Consider the following 23,513-nt stretch of genomic DNA (forward strand, 5'->3'; position numbering starts at 1 on the left):
CACAAACTGGTGTAGTCCCCAGGAGGCCTCAGCTGTTCTGTCACAGGACTCCTACATCCTACGTAAGGTGAGCGACATATACCATAGGAAGTAAGTTACACGACTGTGTAATATATAAGACACAGGAAGAGTAGAAGTCCCTTGACATTTGTACTTGCACATATGTGCATTTTAAAAGGGCCACACACATCAGGCCAACAACTCACTTGTCACTCGTGGGAGGGTTGTAGACATCTTATGGTACCCTCATCTTTTCTAAAACTAACAGCCACAGATGTTGGCACAGGGCGCAGTGGGGAAGTGGGTAATTTTCAGTACAGCCTGACCTGCAGCGTGCCAATGCTGCCTGGGTCACGGCTCACTCCATCTGTGCTTGCTACTGTGACACGCATGTATCATTCTACCTGCTCAGCGACAACCCTCCCATCTGAGCTCTGAAGGAGCCTCCCCCTTAGCTACCCCCTGCTCTTTACTGCGGCAGAAGACCTACGTTATTTGTGTTGAGAAATCTAGATTAAAATATGGAAAGATTAAATCTGATGTGATTTGTCTTTGAGACAGTATTTTACCACGTAGATGAAGGTGACCTTGAACTCTTCACCTTCTGACCTGCCTCCCAAGTGCCAGGTTTGCAGTAGTGGCCAGCACAGCTGCCTTGATAGGAATTTTGAAGAAACTAGAGCAGATTTTGCTTTAGTATGAATTAGCATATTAATGGAATGTGTTATTTTCTGTTTTACCAAAGAATTTTTTTTTCTTGGTACATTCAAAATGTTACAGAATACATTAGCATTTGACAATGTGGTTTAACAGATAAGGGCATCAGAATTTATTCGGTCTAATGGCCAGGAGAGAAAAAAAACTCAGGGTGGTTAAGCCATTTACAGAACTCGGATCTGGCCAAGATCTACCGCTCCCAATTCCCAGGTATTGTCCTTCTCATTTTACCAAACCCTTTGGGCTTCCTTAAAAGCCACACTTTCATTACCAATACAAACAGCACCTTATTTAATTTTTCCATAATGTTATTGAATATAATTACTACTCGACCTGAAAAATCAAGCACTGATAAGCCTACCCAACAGCTTCCTTTCCTTGTCATTTACTTCTCAATCATTTTTACATATGGTGGCTACACGCACATACAAAGTCAAACTCATACACACACACGTTTTGAATTCAAGCAAGGGAATTGGCTATGTATTTCTATAGGCTACTAACAGGATCTGGATAACTATTTAGAATATTGAGAAAACAGATTTACAGGATAAGCAAACTTAATTATTTCACATTTCTGGGCCTATTATCTGGCCAAATGGCTAACAAAACACAGGTCATGGCTGTTTCCCTGTTGGGAAGGTCTGCAGTCGCTCTTACATGGGGCTTCCTGGGCCTTTCCTCAACAACATGGACTTTCAGACAGACCTCTGCATCAGTGCCTTCATCCTTTAGAGGCATCAAACTATGAAACTGTGGCTTAGACCCTAACTTTGTAGGGCACGTTTTGCTTCCCACTTCTCATAAAAGGGGACAAAAACCACCAGAATACAGTGATTGTCTCCTGGGCTTTGTACAAGCATGCTGGATCATTTCCTAGGATATCCTACAATGATGGTTATTTAAAGTTTTTCTTTTTTTTCGTTTTATTTTCATTTATTTTTTCATTTATTTTTCATTTCGCACATGTTGTGTCCATCCGTGTGTGGGTGTGCTCATGTGAATAAAGGTGCTGTCCTAGAGGTTAGAAGTATTGGAACTCCTGGAGAGGAGCAGAAATTACAGGCAGCTGGTGCTGGGAATTGAACTTGGGTCCTCTGGACGAGCAGCAATGCTCTAACCACAGAGCCATTTTTCCAATCCATTATTCTATTTGTTCTTCTTATGCGTTTAAGATATGTCCACGTGGATGCCTGTGTACTGCGGTGCACGTGTGGAGTTGATTTTTCTCCTCCACCTTTATATAAGTTCCAGGGATCAAGACTCAGGTTGCTGGGCCTCCACGGCAGGCACCTTTCTCTCTGAGTCATCTCAGGGTACGGCTGTTTTCATTAAGATGATCACCCCTCCCCCACCCCCCAGGCCCCTGCAAGAGTCTGTACTCTGTATTTTCAACTCTAAAGCTGGCTTAGAAATAGAAAGAAGATTGCTAGCAATGAGTTTGGAACAGAGAAGAAACTCCATGTCAGTTGTAACTTTATAGACATTCCTTATACATCTACTTAGAATCATCATTCATTGAGAGTGAGAACAGGTCCGGTACCCAATCTCCTACATGCACGTTCTTGCTGGATGCCGGAGGGAACGTGCCATATCCTGTAATTTTATATGTGCATCCTTGTGACAGACAAATACCTCCCCTACTCGATCACGGCGCTGGCTCGATCACAGCTGTGGCGGACTACACCTTTAATTCTAGCACCCGGGAGGCAGAGGAACCCAGATCTCCACAAACTCAAGATTAGCCTGGTCTATAGAGCGAGTTCCAGGCCAGCTGATTCATATAAAAAATGAGGAAAGAAAAGTAAAAAAAAAAAAAAAAAACAGTCCTGATTCTTATCTCATTTAATACAAGACGGTCCTAGAAAGAGAGATGCTAAGCTTATTCGTATTTTATGAATGATCTCCAAGATCTCTAAGTAATGTGTAACAGTTTGCGTTTGCACCCTTCCTTCACTAGGTTAGTGATGTGTTGATGAGAAATAACATACAGGGAGCTTCCCATCTCAGGGAAATGCGGAGAATCTAGAAGAAGGCCACAGTGGTGGTGGACCGGGGCTGCTGCACTACCCACGCTCAGTTCTAGAGCTTGCCCAGTACCAAGTGTGCAATTTAAGGCAAGCTAGTTGAATTTCTTGGCATCGTATATTTCTTACCTGTAAAATCAGTCTCCTGACACTCCTGACAGGAACGCCAAGGAGCCTGCACCGTAGGCACAGAGATTAAAAATGGGGCTTAGGGGTGGTCAGATGGGTCACTGCAGAAAGAAAGGCGCTTGCTGCCAACCCTGATGTCCCGGGTTCAATCCCTGGGACCCACATGATGGGAGTAGAGCATGAATGTCTGCAGCTTGTCCTCTGACCTCCACACGTGTTTGTAGCATGCATGGGTGCATGCCTGAAGGTGTGCATGTGTGCGCAAGCGTGTGTGTGTGTGTGTGTGTGTGTGTGTGTGCTTGCTTGCTTGCATGCACTTGCATACACAAGCATGCACACACACACACACACACACACACACACACACCGAGCACATGCTTGTGCTCAAATGCACATAATTAAATGCAATAAAATAAATAAAAGGAGCAGTTAAGGAACATACATGAAACATATGAAACCATTGCTCCTCTCAAGGCTATTATCAAATAATTTTTGGATGGAAAAACTTCAGGTGACGCAGGAGGCACGAAGTCACTTGCTGAAATCAGAAGGTTCTAGAAGAGGCAGCTCTCCAGATGAACACAGGGGATATCAGAAAAGAATGTTTAGGGCCACAGCTAAGAAACAGCAGAGAAACCTGGGCCATGAGGCTGGGGAGCGACAGACACCACACCGGAGGCACACAGGGTAACTGGCAATGAAGGTGCTATTCCTCGGGAGGAAGGGGTGGGGTCCTTCATACCGGTGGCTGTTAGTACTAGAGATCTGGAATAAGCAGTCCTTTCTGCTGAGGAATGCCTAGTTAATTCTCCTCTCTCAGCTTTCCCAATAAAAACTCAAGTTCACTTTAAACCAAGCAAGGTCATTTCTGCTTTTCCCTAGAGCAAGGGCAGGCCTGATTCCCTACCTTGCTGTGACAATGCAGAATTTATATCGGATTTAAATTAAATGAAGGAGAGCTGATGACTGGGTGAATAAAAATGTGTGGGAAGGGTTATCTCTAAGCGAAGGAGTAACGGACAACGCCATCTTAGCTCTGAGGCCCTCCTCCCCCGCTGGCTTCACAGTCCGCTGGACTTTGTAGCTAGCATAGTGGGGCAGCTTTCAATATACTAATGGTGGTAAATTACGTATAACTTAACATTTTTTATTTTAGCCACTGCGTGCAGAGTAGGGTAAGGCTTCTATGACTCACACCGTGCCACAGCCTCTCTCCAGAATTCTTTGCACCTTGAAAAGCAGAACTCTACCTAAGAAGATTTCCATCGTGCGTTCCTTCTGCTTCTGTCTTGGTGTCTGTCTGTCCTGGACATTTCATGGACATAGTCACTCAGCATTTGCTTTTACTGTGGTGTCTCAATTTTACCGGAGCAGAGGTTCTCTGCGTGGCATCTGGTGTGTCGTATGTTTCCCTTTATTTTTCTTGAGGATGAGTGATAGTCTACACGTATATGTGTCCATCTCCTGCTGATCCAATCGCCTGTCCCTGGACACTGGGGTCTTCAGATCCTGGGTTTTCCTGAATAATGCTGCTAGGAATCCAGGTGGACAATCTCCCTCGACAATGCTCTCTTTGTGTGGGGTTAATGGCACTTCTGATAATTTTTGCTTTCTCTCTTTTAAAAAAAAAAGATTTCTTTCTTTAACTTTTATGAGTGCTCTACCTGCGTGTACACCTGTATGCCAGAAGAGGGCATCGGATCCCATTAGAGATGGTTGTGAGCCACCAGGTGGTTGCTGGGATTTGAACTCAGGACCTCTGGAAGGACAGTCAGTGCTTTTAACCGCTGAGCCATCTCTCCAGCCCCCTTAAAGTAACTCTGCTAAGCAAACAAACACTCCGCTCTTTTCATAGGGACCAGATGGTTTTACTTTCCTATCATGTATATAAGAGTTCCCTGATCCCCAGACCCTTGCTAAGGATTCTTATCTAAGCTCCTACACTAATAAGCATTCAGTACATGATAGCAATGCTTTGATACTCTATTATTTTAGAGCAGTGATTCTTGACCTTCCTAAGGCCACAGCCCTTTAATAACAGCTCCTCATGTTGTGGTGACCCCCTACCATAAAATTATTTCTGTTGCTACTCCAGAACTGTAATGTTGCTATGGTTACAAATTGTAATGCAAATATCTCATATGCAGGACATCTGACATGCGACTCCTGTGAAATGGTCCATCAGCCATCCCAGGGGTTCACGATCCACAGGTTAAAAACCACTGAGGTAAGAGTGAGGAAGGCTCTCATTCTCTGTAGACCAGGCTGGCAAGAAACTCATAGTGATTCTCCTGTCTCAGCCTCCCGGCTGCTAGGATTACAGTTGCCAGCCATCTTACCCAACTCTATGCTTTTTAAATATATCTTTCAAACTGTGTTTCAGTTATTCCATTAAAATAATAATAATAAAAAAAAAAAGAGCAACCGGGGGAATTCACATGACCAGCTAAGAGCTGCAGGCAGTTAACAGTTGCTAGGAGAGAGGGGCAGTGTTCTTCAGGAGTGTGGGCTCACAGGCTGCCCATGTTCCAGTGGGTGACCCTACAACCATGCACACACTGGCGGCTGTAACAGAACTCTGTGAGGTCTGATAACAAATAACAAAGGAAGATATGAAAAGAGAAATGAATGTTTTTAACTCGGGGTGGGGGTAGGGGGTTGGGGGTGTGGGAGGGGGTAGGGATGGTGGTGAAATGAGGTCTGGCAGGTGCTGAAGAATGAAATAGTAAACCGGACGCTGGAGAGACAGCTCAGCAGTTATGCACAACGGCCCCTCTTCCAGAGGACCCAGGTTTGAGTCCCAGTTCCCCCACAGCGGCTCAAAACTGTTTGTAACACCAGTTCCCAAGGATCTGACTCTGCTGGTTTCCACAGACACCAGGTATACAGGTGGTGCCCAGACACGTAGGCAGCAAAACACTCATACATGTAAAATAATATAATAAAATTAGAAAAAGTTTTAAAGAACGCAAAATCAATTTCCATTCTGTATACTGAAGAGTGTTACTTCAAAATTTAAGCTGAGTGAGGTTGTCTAGAGAGTCTAGATTTCTAGTGATGCTTCTCATAAGCAGAGTGGTTTCCATAAATCATTCCAACCAGTTTCCTAACATTCCACCACCCAAACTACAAAACCAAAACATGGAGGGCCATCGGAATGGTCCATCTTCCTTACGACTCAATCAATATTGACACATCTGGAGCTTATTTCCACATGGGAGTTTTTTTCCTTTCTATTCCCCCTAGAGAGTAAATCAACTCTTGCAGATTTTTGGGATCTCAGCTCTTTGGAAATGTAGGGTTTTTTCCCACCTCTTGGGTAATTGGCCTCCTTTTTGTCTTCAGATAAACAGGGCATTTACTAAGGTTTTAGACACAATGAAAATGGTGCCCTTGAGGCTCCCAAGCGATCAGGGCTAGAGAAAGAAGCCTCTGCAAGGCTGCAGAGCCTTTGTCCTAAGGAGCAGATAAGTTCTGTAAGGACCAAGAAGGAGCTACTGCCAAGAGTCAGAGCCTAGTTCTTAGCTTTCCAGCCCTCTGTGCCCTGAGCTGCTCTCCGCCAGCTCAGTGGATGCTCTAGCTCTGATGGTCCAGAACTGAATCCGAGAGACTAGAGAAAGAGCCTGAGTTCAGATCCCTGACCCTGCTACTTTATTCCAGGTAAGACCTGGGACCATCAGTTCCTTGGTGACTTCAATATTTTCCCTCTGTAAAAATAGTTGTTCTTGTGGGGTTGGAAGGAAATGCTACATACACATGTCTTTTGTAAGCTTCAAGATGCAATGTAAACCCAGATTGTTACTGAAGTGCTATAAACATTAAGATAAAGATAAAGATCCAATGCCTTTAAAAAAAAGATAATTTAAAAAGATTTCTATGATGTAACTTTGGGCAACTTGCAGACAAAGATTCTCCCAGCCTGACCTTGGTAAATATCTCCTAATCTTGTCTGATCAGAAGAATCATGGGACATGCTTGTTAAAAACGTGTCTGGCCAAGTGCCCACTGCAGGCTTCGAGAGTTAGCAAGAGGCCCTCACTAATGAACTATTGGGAAATCTGTTTTCAACCTCGAGACTCATCGGGCCTCACTCCTCGTAGTGAAAGGCTTGCCTTGTACATCTTGCCAAGAATGTGTGTCCCGTGTCTTTGTTATGAGGTCACCAGATTTCTAGCTATGGAAAGTTCATTCCAAATATCCAAAGCATGATTATTAAAGAATAAAGGACAGATTTAATTCATCCTGTACCTGGACTCCCAGAGAACAAACTGCCAGCCATCAGGGTTCTCTGGCCTGCAGCCTGCATGAAGTTTATAGGTAGACACACATGGGACCTCTGGTGTCAGACTCTTCTAACTTCATTGTTATCTTATGTTGATTACATACATACATATACACATACACACACATATATAGTTTCTTTTGTGGTATGTATATGTGTGTGTATACATATGTGTGCATGTGTACATGTATATGTATATATGTTTATGTGTGCATATGTGTGTATGTGTGCATGTGTATGTATGTGTGTATATACATGTGTGTGCATGTGTACATGTATATTTATATGTTTGTACGTGTGCATATGTATGTACATATGTATGTGTCCATGTGTGCACATGTGTATATGTGCATATGTAGGTGTATCTATGCAGAGGACAGAGGTTGACACCAGGTATCTTTCTCAATTGCTCTCCAATTTACCTTTGAGCCAGTGTCTCTCCCTGAACATAGAGCTCCCTGACTCTGCTAGGCTGGCTGGTGGCTACTGAGCTCCTACAATGCTCCTGCTCCTCCGCTATCTCCTCCAGTGCCAGGGCCATGGGTAAGTGTTGCCATGCCTGGCTTTTTATGTGGGCTCTGGGATTCCCAACTCATGCCCTCATGCTCCTTCCTGACTAAACTGCTTCCTTAGTCCCTACTCTTCTATTTCTTATCCCAAACTACTCCAGAGTCATACACACAGAGACTTTCTAGCTCCCCGGTCAAAAATGCCATACTCAGGGACTCACTGTGTAAGTGGTGTCCACTCGAGACTGCACCTCTTGTTCAACAAGGGAGGACCTAGGTCGGTTAGACTTCTACACGAGCTTCTTCTACTTCTTTTCAAAGTTCTTGTAGTGTGAGCTAAGAGATGCTGTCAGGGGCTGTTAGGTGTCCTTAAAGGAGTAATCTCATGGTAGCACCAACTTCTAGAGCAGCAGTTCACAACAGAGACACCACTTGAGAAGCAGAGTTACAGTCATGGAACAGCAGAGAAAATAAATTGATGATTGGGGTTTCTAGGACCATGGGAAATATGTGTTTTCCAATAGCCGAGACACCCAGGTTGAGAAGCACTGCTCTAGGCTTCCTCTGCTTCTTTCCGGGATGTGGTCCTGCTCTATCACATGATTGTAAATAGATGCTTGCTTCAGTGTGTCTGAGCAGCTGTGCTATGGACACTGGACTACTGCATGTGGGCTTTGAAGCAGACCCACCTTATGCACAGAGGCCGAGCTACTCAGGACCACTCTCCTTGAATGCTAAGCCTTTCGAAAATCAGAAATGTCTCTAGGGTGCACAAGATCAAAGTACATTATATATAAGTAGGGAAATGCTATAATGAAGCCCACCAGAATATGCTAATAGCCAACAAAAGTGTCGTTTATCCATTACGAAGTCTTCCAAGAAGACTGAAGCTCCCTTAGCCCTTGAGAGGTTCTAGGATGATAACCACTCAAATGTAAAAATGACAGGAAGTAATAATCACTATTCATTAATATCTCTTAACATCAATGGACTCAATTCCCTAATAAAAAGACATAGACTAACAAACTGGATAAGGAACAGGACCCTACATTTTGCTACATACAGGAAACACACCTCAGTGTCAAAGACAAAAACTACCTTAGAGTAAAAGGCTGGAAGACAATTTTACAAGCAAATGGTCTCAAGAAATGAGCCGGAGTAGCCATTCTAATATCAGATAAAATTGACTTTCAACCTAAAGTCATCAAAAGAGATACGGAAGGCCACTTCTTGCTGGTCAAAGGAAAAATCCACCAAGAAGAACTCTCAATTCTGAATTTTTATGCTCCAAATGCAAGGGCACCCTCAGGAAAACAGAAACTAAGCAGGGACACCGTGAAACTAATTGAAGCTTTGGACCAATTGGATTTAACAGGTATTTGTAGAACATTTCATCCTAAAGCTGTGGAGCACAGACACCAGTGTCAGCTATGTCTCACCCACAGCCCTCCTCCATGCATGACCAGGGACAGCAAGAGCCTGGCTTTCCTTCCACACACCTCACCATCTACAAGGAACACTTCTATTTTTCTTAGTGTCTCCACATGGACCACCAATTACTCCTGTCTATGTGTGGGCCCAAGCCGGTGCCCTCAGCCTGGCTGTCACTGCCCTGATTGGCCCAATCAGTCCTCTATGGACTCATTCACACTTGGACCTGAGATGCAGGCTCCGTTGCTTTTCTCCTTTCTAGTTTTAATACTTCTTTCGTGAGGTGCCTCCAATTGCGTGTGCTGGTGTGTGCTCTACCTCAGAGCTCTCTCACATTTTGGCCGACTCCAGTAACTGTGTTTCTAGTGACCTGTCACCTCACCAGACTTTCCACCTGTGCTAACCCACACAGGTCTCCTTCCTGAATGCGTCTCCACAGACTCTCTTGCTTCAAAGAGGACTGTGCACGTGCCAAGAGGCACTTTCCCCTTGACTCTGAGGTTTGCAAAGTGCTAACCTCTTCCTTTCTGGGCTTCTCTGCCCTTCTACAATCTTCGAGCCACCAGAGAAAGAGCCTGCTTTCCTTCCCGTTTCTATGGAGATACTAGTAGTCATAGAGGATGGGATGAGGGTGCAGCTGAGTAACCGGAAAGTGACAACGGAGGACAGGCAGTGTAGGGAATGTACTAGAACGTTCAGCAGAAGGTCAGCCCAGGTCGTGGAAGCCCAGTGCAGCCTCTGGAGCTAACTGGTGGGAAGGAAAACTCTAAAGCTTTATTTTTTTTAAGTGCAAATGAGGAAAGCTAAGCTCCACTGACTCTGGCCTTAATAGAATTTTGATTTGCAGGATTTCAAAATGGAATTTATTCAGGTCACCGAAAAAATGCTCTCGGTGCATGGATTGAAGTCTAGGGGAAATGGGAGAGGGACAGGTGCCTTCCGGTTTCTGTCATTTTTCCCCCATTATTGGAGTTCTTTCTTCTCCAGGCTATACTATATGACTCACTTCTTTTTTATTCAAGATTTATTTTATCTTCATCATGTGTGTGTCTGTGTGTCTATGGGTGCCAAGGAGGCCAGAAGGGGCCAACCTATCCCCTGGTGCCCATGTGGGTACCAGGAACCAAAGTCCAGTCCTCTGCAAGAGCAAGTGTTCGGAACTGCAGAGCCAACTCTCCCTATCCCTTAAACACTTCTTAAAGACTGACTCTGCACTGCTGACCTAAACCACAGCAACCTGTCCTGCAGGGACATCTCTGATTATCAGAAGTGCTCCAGAGACCTGCCACAATGCTAGCTATTGGACATGTGCCAGGCTCTTGGGGGGAAGTCTGTCCTGGTGTGAGTGAGTGTCCCCTGGTGACAGTGACAGCCACCACCACAATGGTGTCAGGAGCTCCTAATGGTTGGCCACACATCTCAAGCGAGATGAAGATGGACAGTCTTCTTCGGGTGTCAGAATGCCACTATGCATTATGTAGTGAGCCTACTGTGTGTATGACAGTGCCGTCATTGACAAGAACATGGAGGGGTGAACTGCGAGGCCCTGTGGTAATCCAGCAGTGTGCTTTCACTATGATCTACCTTGTCGTGCAGTCAGACAAGATGGCTGGGCGGTGAGGAGGGGCCTGTGTTTGATAATCAGCTCCCTACTAGTTCTTTAGAAGAGCTGCAGTGTAAAGGATGTGGTGGTGCACACCTTTAACCCCATCACTTGGGAGACAGACACGGGCAGATCTCTGTGAGTTCAAGGCCAGCCTAATGCATATCGTGAGATCTAGGCCAGCCAGAAATACAGAGTGAGACTCTGTCTCAAAACAAAACAAAATAAACCAACCCCCCCAAAACTTGCAGGTCAGGCTAGGGAAAGCAGGACATGCCACTGGCTCCACCTCTTGGGAAGCTGAGGCAGGGGAATCACAAGTTTGAGGGCGGCTTGGAATCCATAGTGAACCCTTGTCTCCAAAAGTGAAAAATGCCAAGTGATGAGAGGACCCGCCCCCAGACCGTGTCTGTGACCAGTGCCACATGGAGCAAGGCCGCCTGCTGAGGTCCCATGTGTCCCCTTGCTCTGCTTCACGGTGCGTCCTACTACGACACTCACCTCTTTGGGTGTGGAACAAAGGAATCCCACACCACGCAGAAAGAGAGCGATGTGGCTCGTGTGTAAGCGTGGGTCTAAGGCAGATACATTTTTCCAAAGAAAACACACAGGAGATTCTCCAAGAGGGTGGACTTTAGAAAAACATGTTGACATGGCACAAAAGCTGTAAGAGTAATCTATACAAGGATTGTAAAGACTCACTCATTTTGTCCCTTCCAAGAGAGATGTTACTGTGACCATGGCAACAAGAGTATGGCGGGCATGCGGGGGTGGGGAAGACTACGTAGGGCGGCCATGTTCCTATCACTCAGATCCTTTTACCAGCATTCTCAAATCCTCACTTTTACTTTAACGTTTGGCTTAAGCCTTTGATGTGGTAGAGCCTACCTTTGGAGATAAACCGATTTTCAGAACACGAATGTCTATGAGGATAACATGCAAATAAATAGAAGCTGCAGGTGTCTCTTTAATTCCTTTTATTTGATTTACAAATGAACTGTAATTTCAGAGAGACACATTTTAAACCTGTGCATGTAAAGATTCTGTTCTGGAGGCCAAAGTCTAGTCTCATTCATTCTGAACCAGTAAAATAGTCATTAGGGGTTTAGCCACACTTTTTTTTAAATAGTATCTATTTATTAATTTATAATGCTCTAATGTCATGCCTGCATGACAGAATAGGGTATTAGATCCCATTAGAGTTAGTTCTGAGACACCATGTAGTTGCTGGGAATTGAACTCAGGACCTTTGGAGGAACAGTCAAGTGTTCTTAACCTCTGAGCCATCTCTCCAGCTATAGCCATATTTAATTTGGGCATGCTGATGTCCCTCTACACAGCCTTTGGAAGTTGCCTAGACTGTGCTCTCACACCCTGAGTCTGAGGTCCTGATCCTATCACCCTGAACCCCCATGGCTTGGCTGTCCTGTCTCCCGAGGCCATCTACCCCATGTGAGTTGAAAGAAGCTCAGAGTAGCTCATCCTTCAGCACCCGACATCCACCACTTGGGTTTGGTGAATGGCTTAGGGAATTCTGCTGACTTTTGTGGCATCCCTCCTTCCTCGGCATAGCTTGGGTGGGGAGCAGCTTTTAAGTCTGAACACGTTTCAGACCAAAGCAATGGGAGCTTGGTGAACTGGGAAAGAGTCAGGCTTGAGAACAAGATCCGCTCATACGTCAGAGGGAGGGAGTCCCAGAAGCGATGTTGGCATTCCCTTCTGAGCTTTGTAAGCTTATACTCAGTCTCTCCCAGGGCCGGGTGCTGAGCTCTCAATCCCGTAGACTCCACAGTGTGCAAGAAGACACCGATTTGACCTTGAGGAATTAAAACCACCATGTAGGTATAGCAGGGTGTGGGAGGGAGCTGTTGGTGTATTTTATTACATTTCAGTCCTCACATATAATTGAGATATTAAGTGAAAGCAGGAATGTATCATGTTTAATTAACTATGGCTTTTAAAATCACTGTGACCATAAGTTCTTCCTGAGAGAAAGGGAAGGAAACAGGGAGACTTCTTACTGTTGTTCAGACTTAGAGACAGCCCTCCAGTTGGATAGATCGCTGCTGCAGAGCCTTCTGGTGACTCCGTTGGTATGCTGGTATGCGGTATGCCAAGGGTTCCTGGTCATGGCAGGGAGACAAAGGGCTCTCTGGCCCTCCAAACACCCTGCCTTCTTGTTTTCAGAACAGTGAGGAATGGTTTTCCGAAATACATGGCTTTATATCTTCACAGAGACATAAGCTGTAAGAAGCACATTCCCTGTGTGTAGTGAGGTCTGCCTGGGAGGCTCAGAGGATGAAGAGCTCATGTCGAAGCCAACAGCACAGAGGATGGTGTGGAGAGATGTCTGGGAAGCAGGACTGACAGGCTGCTCTAAGACTTGTGAAGAGTGGAAACCTACTTGTCAGGGAGCAAACACCTCCCCTGAGAGGGAGGTGACAGAGGTCACTGTGCAACCATAGGGAAGGCAGGACTGGAATGGGGGTGGGGAGTGGATGAGAACAAAGTCAAGCTAATCTCTGACAGTCCCATAGGGTTACATAGCAGTGGCATGTGCTATACAAGCCACTTGCTATAGGCAAATGGTGAGCACTTGGGATGCTCTTAAAAGGTAGGACACGAAATGTTAAGGGTAGGACATAGGGTCCTACTATACAGCCCCACCCCACTGACCTGGAACTGATTGTGTAGATCACAGTGGCCTCAGACTTGAAAAGATCTGCCTGTTTAGTGCGCTACTAGGCTCGGCCCAAAGGATATACATTTTTACATTCAGTTTCTGTTGGAATTAGCCACGCTCGTGAAAGGCTCGGGCAGCCGAGGCACAGAGAAAACAGCTCTTTATTTCTTGTTTGGGTTCCAAGGGTTCTCAAAGAACTGAAAAGTAGATCTGTCACATGAGCTGGCTATAGCAGGGTTGGGATTTACAATCAGGACTCCGATTCAGAATGTCATGGAGATCCTTGGACAGCAGTGTTTACTGCCAACATTACAATGCGTTATATGTATGCATAGGTATGTATATAGGTATGAAATTGTTGGGGCTGGAGAGATGGCTCAGCAGTTAAGAGCACTGACTGCTCTGGTGAAGGCCCCAAGTTCAAATCCCAGCACCCACATGGTGGTTCACAGCCATCTGTAAAGAGATCTGATGTCCTCTTCTGGTGTGTCTGAAGACAGCTACAGTGAGTGTACTTACCTATAGTAAATAAATGAATCTTTTTTTTTTTAAAAAAGGTATGAAATTGCCAAAGCATTGAATTAATAAAATGTATAAAGTAGAAGTGTTTATGCATTTCTATATCCACATTCCATAATACATGTGTAAATATGCTTAAAGGTTTGAGATCTACATTTGTTATATTACTTCATTCCCAATTCATCGCAGCCACCTGGCAACAAACACTTGCCCTTTCTATCCCATGCTTCTAGAGCTACTCTGTTTTCATCTGTAAGCCACCTGGAATCTTCTAGAATGAACCTCTCACCCTTTCAGGGGTCAGACTAGGAGACACTAAGCAGGAGGACACGTGAAGCTCCTTCAGTCAACAGGAAGAACTTGACAAGCATCCACTCAGTGTGACTTGGCTTTCCCTCACCCCCAGCCTGTAAGTGGTCCTCCCTGGAATGACAATCAGCAGGGCCTCTGAGGTGTCTCAGTTATATTCTCTCCCCCAAGAGAGGGAGGATTTGCAATGAGAACAAGGGTCGGCATCGGTTCAGATGGTGTCCGAGCTGTCACAGCTGTCTCAGTTCAGGCTACAGAAAGCTCACTCCGCCCACTGCAGCGCTTAGCAGTTTCTGTAGGGGACCCTGGGATGGTGTGGGCTAGCTGCGGAGATAATACAAGACGACACACTGAAGGTGTCAGCTGGGGTAGTTTATAAATCCAGGGCAAAGTCGCAATGCAAAGATCGAAGCCATTAGGATGCAAGTCTGGGAAAGGTGATGATGAAATACGGAGCTGTCCTGCACCTCTGATTGTCAGAATGTCCCTTGGGGAGCCCTTGGTCATACTGGTTTGTGTTTGTCTCTCGTTGGTTTCAGAAACACCTATACCTGCAGATGCTATCCTGGTTCCTATTCATCTGGCTTTTGACTAGTTAGTGTCTTCTCTCTGTGACCTTATAACACTGCCACCGGCCACCAGCCTTCAACACTGCCACCAGCCACCAACAGGCCACCAACCTAAATCTTCAGCAGTTTAATCCTTCTTCATACCCAGCATACCTTCCTCCCTAAAGACAAAGGCTGCTTCTGCTAACCTAAATATTACCTACACCACCATCCGCACCCGGCTCTCAGTCTGTGATTTGTGGTTATCATTTGCATCTGGTTCTTAGCACAGGCGACCAACCAGCTTCCCTTCCTTTTATCTGAGCAGCGTGAATGTGACCCTAATTGCAAGGTTTACCAGAGGGAAACCATGACCAGGGGAAATCATGCCCTTGAGTTTAGGTAGGGAGAGACCTCTGTACTACCCTAGTGCAAATGACAGATTCCTAATGATGGAGTTACTTTAGAATGTAAGATGGGTGGGTAAGCAGAGTCTAGAGTCTCCTCTGACATCCCAAAGCCAGTCATCCATCACTGTCAACAAAGAGAAGCAGAGGCTTCTGGGAGTCAGCAAGAGTGCAAGGCTCCTGTGCCTAATATATAACCCAACTGCATTACAGCCTTCGCCCCACACTGTCGAGAGGCCTCACCATTGGGACAGGCTAGGCAGGATCATTTTTTTGGGATCTAGCAAAAAGCAGCAAGCGTGGTATATTTTATACCAACACAAGTTGGTTTCTTGTTTTACATCACTTTTCAGTGATGCATTGAGGTTAACTGCACAGGTCTGAGGATTCCATTGATCTTTAATCAATATAGCATCATTGATTATGAGCGCAGTCGTCATTGGGAGGGAAATGGACACACCTGAGTAGCCTAAAGGAACGTGACAATATTGTAATTCCCCCTTCATTGGCTTAAACATCCTCTCAAATCTAATCTTATCCTCTGCAGCAACAGGCACTTTCTCAATGACGGCAGATCCAGACATGGACTTTCCAAATGTCCTAATTAAAAGACCTGTACCGGCTGGTTTTGTGTGCCAACTTGACACAAGCTGGAGTTACCACAGAGAAAGGAGCCTCCCCTGAGGAAATGCCTCCATGAGATCTGGCTGTAAGGCATTTTCTCAATTAATGATCAAGCAGGGGTAGGGCCTAATCTATTGTGGGTGGTGCCATCCGTGGGCTGGTAGTTTTGAGTTCTATAAGAAAGCAAGCTGAGCAAGCCAGGGGGAGCAAGCCAGTAAGGAACATCCCTCCATGGCCTCTGCATCAGCTCCTGCTTCCTGACCTGCTTGAGTTCCCGTCCTGACTTCCTTTGGTGATGAACAGCAGTGTGGAAGTGTAAGCTGAATAAATCCTTTCCTCCCCAACTTGCTTCTTGCTCATGATGTTTTGTGCAGGAATAGAAATCCTGATAAAGACAAGACCTTAGGTTTTGACTACATTGTGAATTATAAAGACAAACCCAGAAGGCTGCATCAGGATTTTAGAGCTAATGCGGACTTATGGAAGCACTCTGACATTGTCCTTCCGAGAGTCAAAGGTGGACTTGAAGCCAAATGGAGGTACAAGTGGAGTTCCAAATGAGAAGTAATTTTCTCTAGTCACTCAAACCAACAAAGCTTTTCAATGCTTGGATGGCCACAGTGGCGATCTACAATGGTGCCACCTGAGTGCTTGCTAATTTTTCTCTAGAACTAATGAATCATAAGAAGGCCGTGTGCCTTCAGTCAGATAAGGGAGGTGATGTAAGTGACTTAGTTCTTTGAGTCTGAAATCCTGCTTCCTCTTGATCACATGTGTGAAGATCAGGGCTAAGCCTACCTTGCCTGCTAAATAGGGATGAACTCAGCTTCTCTTCTGGAGATAAGATGCTTGGCCAAGTCCTGCCCACCTACCAATGATTTCAAAGGTGATGATTTTACTTTTACTGCGACACAGCTAGTACTGGCCTTACACCCCACCTCACCCCAACCCATCTTTCTACAAGATGAGCTTGCCTCAAAGACAATGCCTTAGATGTCATGGTATTTATATGCCGTGGTGCTCTGATGTGGGGGTGTCATGTGATGGGGTTCTGTCCCTGACTTTCTGTGATGTGATAGTGAATTGATATCTCTTTATTATGTCTATATCCTATACTCCTCTTACAAATGGTGAACTTACAACACACAGAGAATTTCATACATGTATACAATGGGTTATGATTGTAGCCACCCTCCGATTACCATTCTTTACACCCCTCCAATATGTCCCTCCACCAACGTAACCCCACTCACCCTAAAAACTATCACATTGAGTCAAATCAGTGCCACCTTGCACATAGGTGGGTCTGGAGTCATCCACTGGAGCACAGATAACCCTTCCTGGCCACAAATCTCAGAGAAAAATGATGCTCCTTCCTCTAGTCACTGTCAACTGCCAATAGCTTCTCAGATAGAGCTAGGAGTGGATCATTAGGGGCCCTTCCCACACCCACACAACCGATCATTTCTAACACTTCTAGAATAGCTCACGCGGGCAAGTGCATGTCGTTCCCGGCTGTGGAAATTGCAATTGCTTACATGTATTTTCTCTATATAAGAGTTTATTATTTGTGATCCATTACACCGACATATACTCCCAATCTTCATTTACCTACCCCTTCAGGGAACAAGCATCCCGTTATAATAACAAGAGGCGTGCCAGGTAAGGTAGCAAGCCTGATTTCTCAATGACCTTCAGAAGGTCATACTACCTATCGAAGCCGTCTGAGATTCTTTGAAGGTGCAGACACTTTGCCACATACTCACCCGTGCGGTGAAGTCCACAGCAGCCGCTCGGTTTAACAGCAACGTGGCCACATTGATGTTCCCGTAGTGGGCAGCTATGTGGAGCGGGGTGAAGCCACTCTGTGAAGAAAACACGACACGTGGTCGGTGGATCCCTTCCAGCTCTGCCTATGCTCAAATAAAAATGAGGGGGCAAAATATGTTGGGGTCCACATTCCGGTCTGTGCTGGGCTTTGGTGAGGGTCAATGGTTTGTAGGGTTTCTAAGGAAACCCACACTCACAGGCAGCGGGAGAGCCGGGAAAAAAAACCAGGGATGGAGACGGATGAATTTAAGGAATCCGCTAGCAGAACTGTGCGGAAGCCAACATCTCAAAAAATCCCACAGCTCACAGCTCATAGCTGTGGGGCTCCATGACAACTACTGTATTAGGCAGGTAAAAGAACTGACCATGGAGACTCTTGAAACTAAATCCAATTAGCTTATATGACAATTCAGGTGAACCAACAGTAAATGTCGGTCTTAAGGACTGAAGCAATTTGGGGGCTGACCTCTAGAGGTATTCTACCATCACGGTGATTTTTTTTGTTTTGTTTTGTTTTAATATCAAGGAAGATCATGCTCTACAAAGAACCAAGATACTCGTCTATTTTGTTAGCGCCTGCCTGCTCAGGAACACAATTTTATAGATGCTTTTCTGCCATGGTCATTTTACTTCCTTAAAAAACAAAAGTCAAACATGCAGTCATTCATTTCCCTCCCTCCCCTCCCCCTCCCCCTCAATCGGAACCTAAAAGAGGTGATGGGTGTCTAGTTCGTTAGCAAGCTTCTTAGCCATGCTCGCTAGCCTCTGCCTTCATGGAAGGTGGGTCAGGTTGCACCGTTCTGAGGAACTCTCCTGTTGCTGACACCACGGAGGTAAGTGTCATGCAGAACCCTAAAAGACTTGAGTCCCGGGAGGAGTGGAGCGACAGGGGTGTCTGCAGCTTTAGGTACAAGCCGATAAGCATCAGAAGTATCAGAGGCCTTCGTCTCTGTGTCGATACTTAGAGGTGTTTCGAGGATGCCTAAATCTTCCTGCCCAAGGCCGAGATGAGCTGCAGAAAGCCCTGGCAATTCACCTGCTGTCTGCTCTCGCACATGCTCCGTCAGGGCCAGGGGTGGGTGGGTGAAGCAGGATTCTAGCCTACAGAAGGCAATGCAAAGAAGGAAGGGTGGGGTCGGGGGTGGGGGATGAGGCAGCAAACCTAGGAAATGGAAAGCAATGAAGCAGATCCCGATTATACAAAAAAAAAAAAAAAAAAATCAAAAAACAAAATAAAAAAAAAACCACAAAAACGGAGACAGATACATAAATATACCTCAGTTGCTCTATTCACCATCTAGGTTAACACATTGGGAGGCAAAGAGGAGGAAAAAATGAACGGTTAGTTCACTCGGTGACGTGGACGGCAGGAAGCTCATGGTAGCTACGGGATGAAGATGGAAGGGGGGGTCGGGTGCAGGAAGAAAGCTAGACTCCACAAAGAACGGCTACACAGAGACCTAGTCCAACGCCCCGTTTCCCCGCTACGGACTTCCAAGCAAGACTACGGGAGTCTTCAGCGGTGGCTCTTTTCCCCGAGGCAAGCTTTCCACAGCACATCCGCCCTGGCTGCGCTGCCCATCACCGGAGCGGTCCAGCCCTTGGAAGTCTGCACACATGGTCACTACTAGCATTTTGTAGCGTGGCCCCCATGTTTGAGCTGCACTGTTCAATACATCCCTTCGTGAATCGGGAAGGGGGGGGGAACTGTGGAAGCATGGAAATCCTTTTCTGAAGTTGTGTCCCTTTTGGCATGCATAAGGCGACACGACACGGTCAGCATTCTCTGGCTTCTCAGGTTGAGACAGCGAGGAGCGTGGGACTGGCCCGGCAAACATGTTCTCCTCCCTTTTAGTGATGTCCTATTTCTTTTGGCACAAGCTTGCCAGGAGGGAGCCCGGGTGTTCCCGAAGGTTGCTCGCGGGATTTAAGACAGGGATGCGAATGGCTGAATCGATCTGGGTCCTACCTTTGACTCCACGTCCGCGTTGGTGTCGTTCTGCAGGAGCAGAGCTGCCGCCTTGGTGTCGTCTTTCCGGGCTGCGATATGGAGGGCTGGGAGACGCACTTTTCCCTTCGTGTCGTTCTCAAGCAGGAGGGACACGACTTGGTCATGACCTTGCTGCAGAGCCACGGCCAATGGCGTGAAGCCGTCCTGCATACAGAAGGATGTGTCAAGATCAGCCAGGTGGGTACTTTCTTAGGATTCCGTTATCAAATCAGGGATGGGCGACCACCAGGTTTGTTTAGGGTTTAGCAGATTTAAACGCATAGAAGCACATAGCCATTACTTAGTTACTTCTGTAATAATACATGTATACATATGTATATATATTCAAATATATATGTCTATATATATTCAAATTAAAATGCAATAAATTTCTGTTTATGAACATTTTTCCTACCCAAGGTTATTAACTACACACTAATTGGCAAAATATTAATTCCGTAAAGATGCTATGTAAACAAAAATAATGTCCAAATACATAAAGCGATCTTAAGAAACAGCATTGTCAAAGTTCGACCTAGGCAAAGTTTTCAAAGGAGAGTTTAAATGAGTTATGAACTGCCTCGATGATATTTTAAAGATGAGGTGAGGTCTCAATGTGACCTAGCCTGTATGTAGGGGAGAGCGTGGCCATCATCCTATTAAGAAAGGACTATGTGAGAGGCTCTTGGCTTCTCTAGGCAGAGAGGCGAATCACTCAGCAGTCTTGTAGTACCTGGCTTTAATGGTTTGTCATCTCAACTGTGTGTATTTATAAGGACAATGGAATTGTGAAACTAAGCATACATGCATACATACATTCATACATACGTGCATGCCATCTCAAAGGCCGAATTTTCTTAAACTAAGAACGTCAGAGATGTACTCTTCCAGCAATTCTGGCCTACACAACATGCTACAACTATAGAGCCACACCATGCGGCAGATCCCCACTCGCCATAAGTCTTGTGTGTGACACGTATACTCTTTGCCCAATACTCCTCAGTGTTCCCCACCGAGAAGGATGCCTGTGCTTCCAGTTCAGTGAAATGGAATTTCAGAATGTATCTGCATGTACACGTATATTCTGTGCATTGCGTGTTTATGCTCTGAAGTTCCCTGGGGCTTGACACAGAAGAGACGGGTATAGATTCCACAGAGGCTTATTTATTTATTTTCTGTATATGAGCACACTGCAGCTGTCTTTAGACATACACCAGAAGAGGGCCCCAGATCCCATGACAGATGGTTGTGAGCCACCATGTGGTTGCTGGGACTTGAACTCAGGACCTCTGGAAGAGCAGTCAGTGCTCTTAACCGCTGAGCCATCTCTCCAGCCCTGAGATAGTACTTTCTTATGATTCCATTATCATATCAGGAGGCAATGGGGCAGCCTCTCTCTCCTCTCTGTATTTGGTTCCCACTACACTCCCTTTCTATAGGATCCAGCTAGCCATTTCTCTCAACTATACTAACTACCCCCCCCCCAAAATAAGGAGGAAAAGGATACTCCTATAATTTTCAGTGAGACACCAAGCAGGACCCAACCAAGATAACAGCAAGATGAAATCACACCTTCACCCTTATGCACACGGAGTGTAGAATCCAGAATAATATAATTCAAAAAGATTACTTCTTAATCTCTTAAGATTTTATATATTAATGTATTTAATGTATATGTTAATGTATATTTAAAAGATTACTCATTATATACATGAGGGTTGATCTAAGAGTCATTTTCATAAACATCCCAGCATACTCATCTATGCAAAGACATGATGGATGGACCAAGCGTTATCTCTAGAGAAAATGTAGGGTTTTGCTTTTCATTGTATTTTTGTGATTGAAACAGTACAGGCGAGGTGAACTTGAGGTCCAGCACACGCCAGGCTTCATGCTCCATCCAGGAACCCCAGGCATGTGTTTTGAAGATGCGTGTGATAACAGAACACTCGTGTAGAGCCAACTCTGCACCCCACTGAGACCCTTGAAGCAGGGTCAGATTAGCATCGACAGCCTCGGCCTGCTTTGAGACTGATCCAAACCGTGAACCACAGACAGAGCTCAGGCACCAGGAAGTACTTTGCACTGGAAAATGCACAGCAGATGATCTGATTAGTGCCAATAAGAACGAACTTCTAGGATAAGCCTATTAAGGGCCCAGTGACTCCCCCTTTCCCGCTTTGAGGTGTTAATTGCTAAACTTTGCAGCTCTGGTTTTGCTTGACTTCTCAAGAGAAGTCAAGTCAGAAAGGAAATGTGGCCAAACTTCTTGAGAGAAGAGGTTGGCCCTTGTAGGTACCCGCCACAACGTCACTGTCCCGTGGCGGAAGCGATGCTAAGCAAGGGCTTAATGATTGCTTTTGGTGAGACAACCAAATTTAACCTCATGCTTCCGAGTGGCGAAACACAAAATGGAGCAACAGAAACTGTAAAGAAGGATACCATAGGTAGAACATAGAAATGAGAAGAACGGGGGCTGGAGAGATGGCTCAGTGGTTAAGAGCACTGACTGCTCTGCCAAAGGTCCTGAGTTCAAATCCCAGCAACCACATGGTGGCTCACAACCATCTGTAATGGGACCTGATGCCTTCTTCTGGTGTGTCTGAAGACAGCTACAGTGTCCTCACATACATAAAATAATCAATCAATCAATCAATAAAAGAATGAGAAGAACGCTTCCTAAACAGAACCACCTCAAACCCTTGGGGTGTGGCTCAGCAGCAGAGTGGGTGTTTGGCATGGAGTCCGGCCCTGAGTTTGACCCTTAGCATCACTAAGAAGAGAGAAGAGACAATGAAATTCAGCCTATCCCTTACTCATTTTAAAACCCTGTTTAAAAATCTACTATTTCACCTATCCTTCAGCCGCCCTCCCTACACGGAGCTCTGTCTAAAGGATGCTACTAAGGATAGCTAATGGAAAGCAACACTGCATTTTGAATGGCTTAACGAACAGAAGAGTTTACTTGTATTGATTTTCTTTGGGTCTCCAATTCTAAAAGAATGGGAAGGAACCATTCGTGTGGAGGATCAGCTGTCTGTGGTGAATCAGATCTTATCCAGATAGACGTGAGGTAACCCACATGGAGATGAGGATGTGACTTGTATTAAAAGATAGGGGTCTCTCCTCTACTGCCCACTCCATAAAACTAAAACATGGAGTAGCAGGAAAGAGCCTTAGAAAGTGGTCAGCTGTTTGTCCAAAGGTGGATAAGTCCGCTGACTGAACGCAGCCTCCGAATGTGTGCTCTCAGTCTGTTTAACTGGGTGTCACGGCACACAAGCGCCTTTCTGGTTGCTTCATGTTCCGTTTGTTCATCCAGCCCTCTGAGCAGAACAGGCTTGCTTACCATGGAGACAGGACTCCTACTTTGGGATATTCTTAATGGTGAAATCATGTTTCATATGAGCTATGGAAATTCTAGTGTTTGCTTCTTCTTACAACTATTCTCATTAATTGAATCTTAATGAGCCCTACCATGACATTAAAAAAAAAATCCTAAAGAAACAATAACATAAATTTGTATTGGCTAGCTTTGTGTGTGTGTGTGGTGTGTGTGGTGTGTCAAGTTGACACAAGCAAATGACATCTGAGAAGAGAAGCCTTCGTCAGATTGGCTGACTGACAAGTCTATGTGGGCATCTTCTTGATTAATGATTGATGTGGGAGGGCCCAGGGCACTGTGGATGGTACCGTCCTGGGCTGGTGATCCTGCGCTATATAAGGAAGTCGGCTGAGCAAGTCTTGGGGAGTAAGCCAGCTATCAGCTTCCCTTTATGGCCTCTGAGTGAGCTCCTGCCTCCAGGTTCCTGCCCTGACTTACCTCCATGATGGACTGACTATACGTATGAGGTGACGTATACTCTGTTCCCCTGACATTGCTTTTGGCCATGGTCTTTAACCAC

General features: G+C 45.5%; 1 protein-coding gene across 9 annotated transcripts in view; it reads right to left on the reverse strand.

Annotated features, from left to right (window-relative positions):
• Window positions 1-23,513, reverse strand: part of Ank3 (ankyrin 3) — a 600,128-nt gene that overhangs the window by 183,129 nt on the left and 393,486 nt on the right. For all 9 annotated transcript variants that reach the window (XM_052163460.1, XM_052163459.1, XM_052163463.1 and 6 more), the window contains 2 exons: window positions 19,588-19,773; window positions 17,555-17,653 (listed from right to left, as the gene is read on the reverse strand). In XM_052163460.1, coding sequence (XP_052019420.1) covers window positions 17,555-17,653; window positions 19,588-19,773 — 285 coding nt within the window. The remainder of the gene's footprint in view (window positions 1-17,554; window positions 17,654-19,587; window positions 19,774-23,513) is intronic.

This window comes from Apodemus sylvaticus, chromosome 19 (assembly GCF_947179515.1).
Source record: "Apodemus sylvaticus chromosome 19, mApoSyl1.1, whole genome shotgun sequence".
Taxonomy (NCBI): domain Eukaryota; kingdom Metazoa; phylum Chordata; class Mammalia; order Rodentia; family Muridae; genus Apodemus; species Apodemus sylvaticus.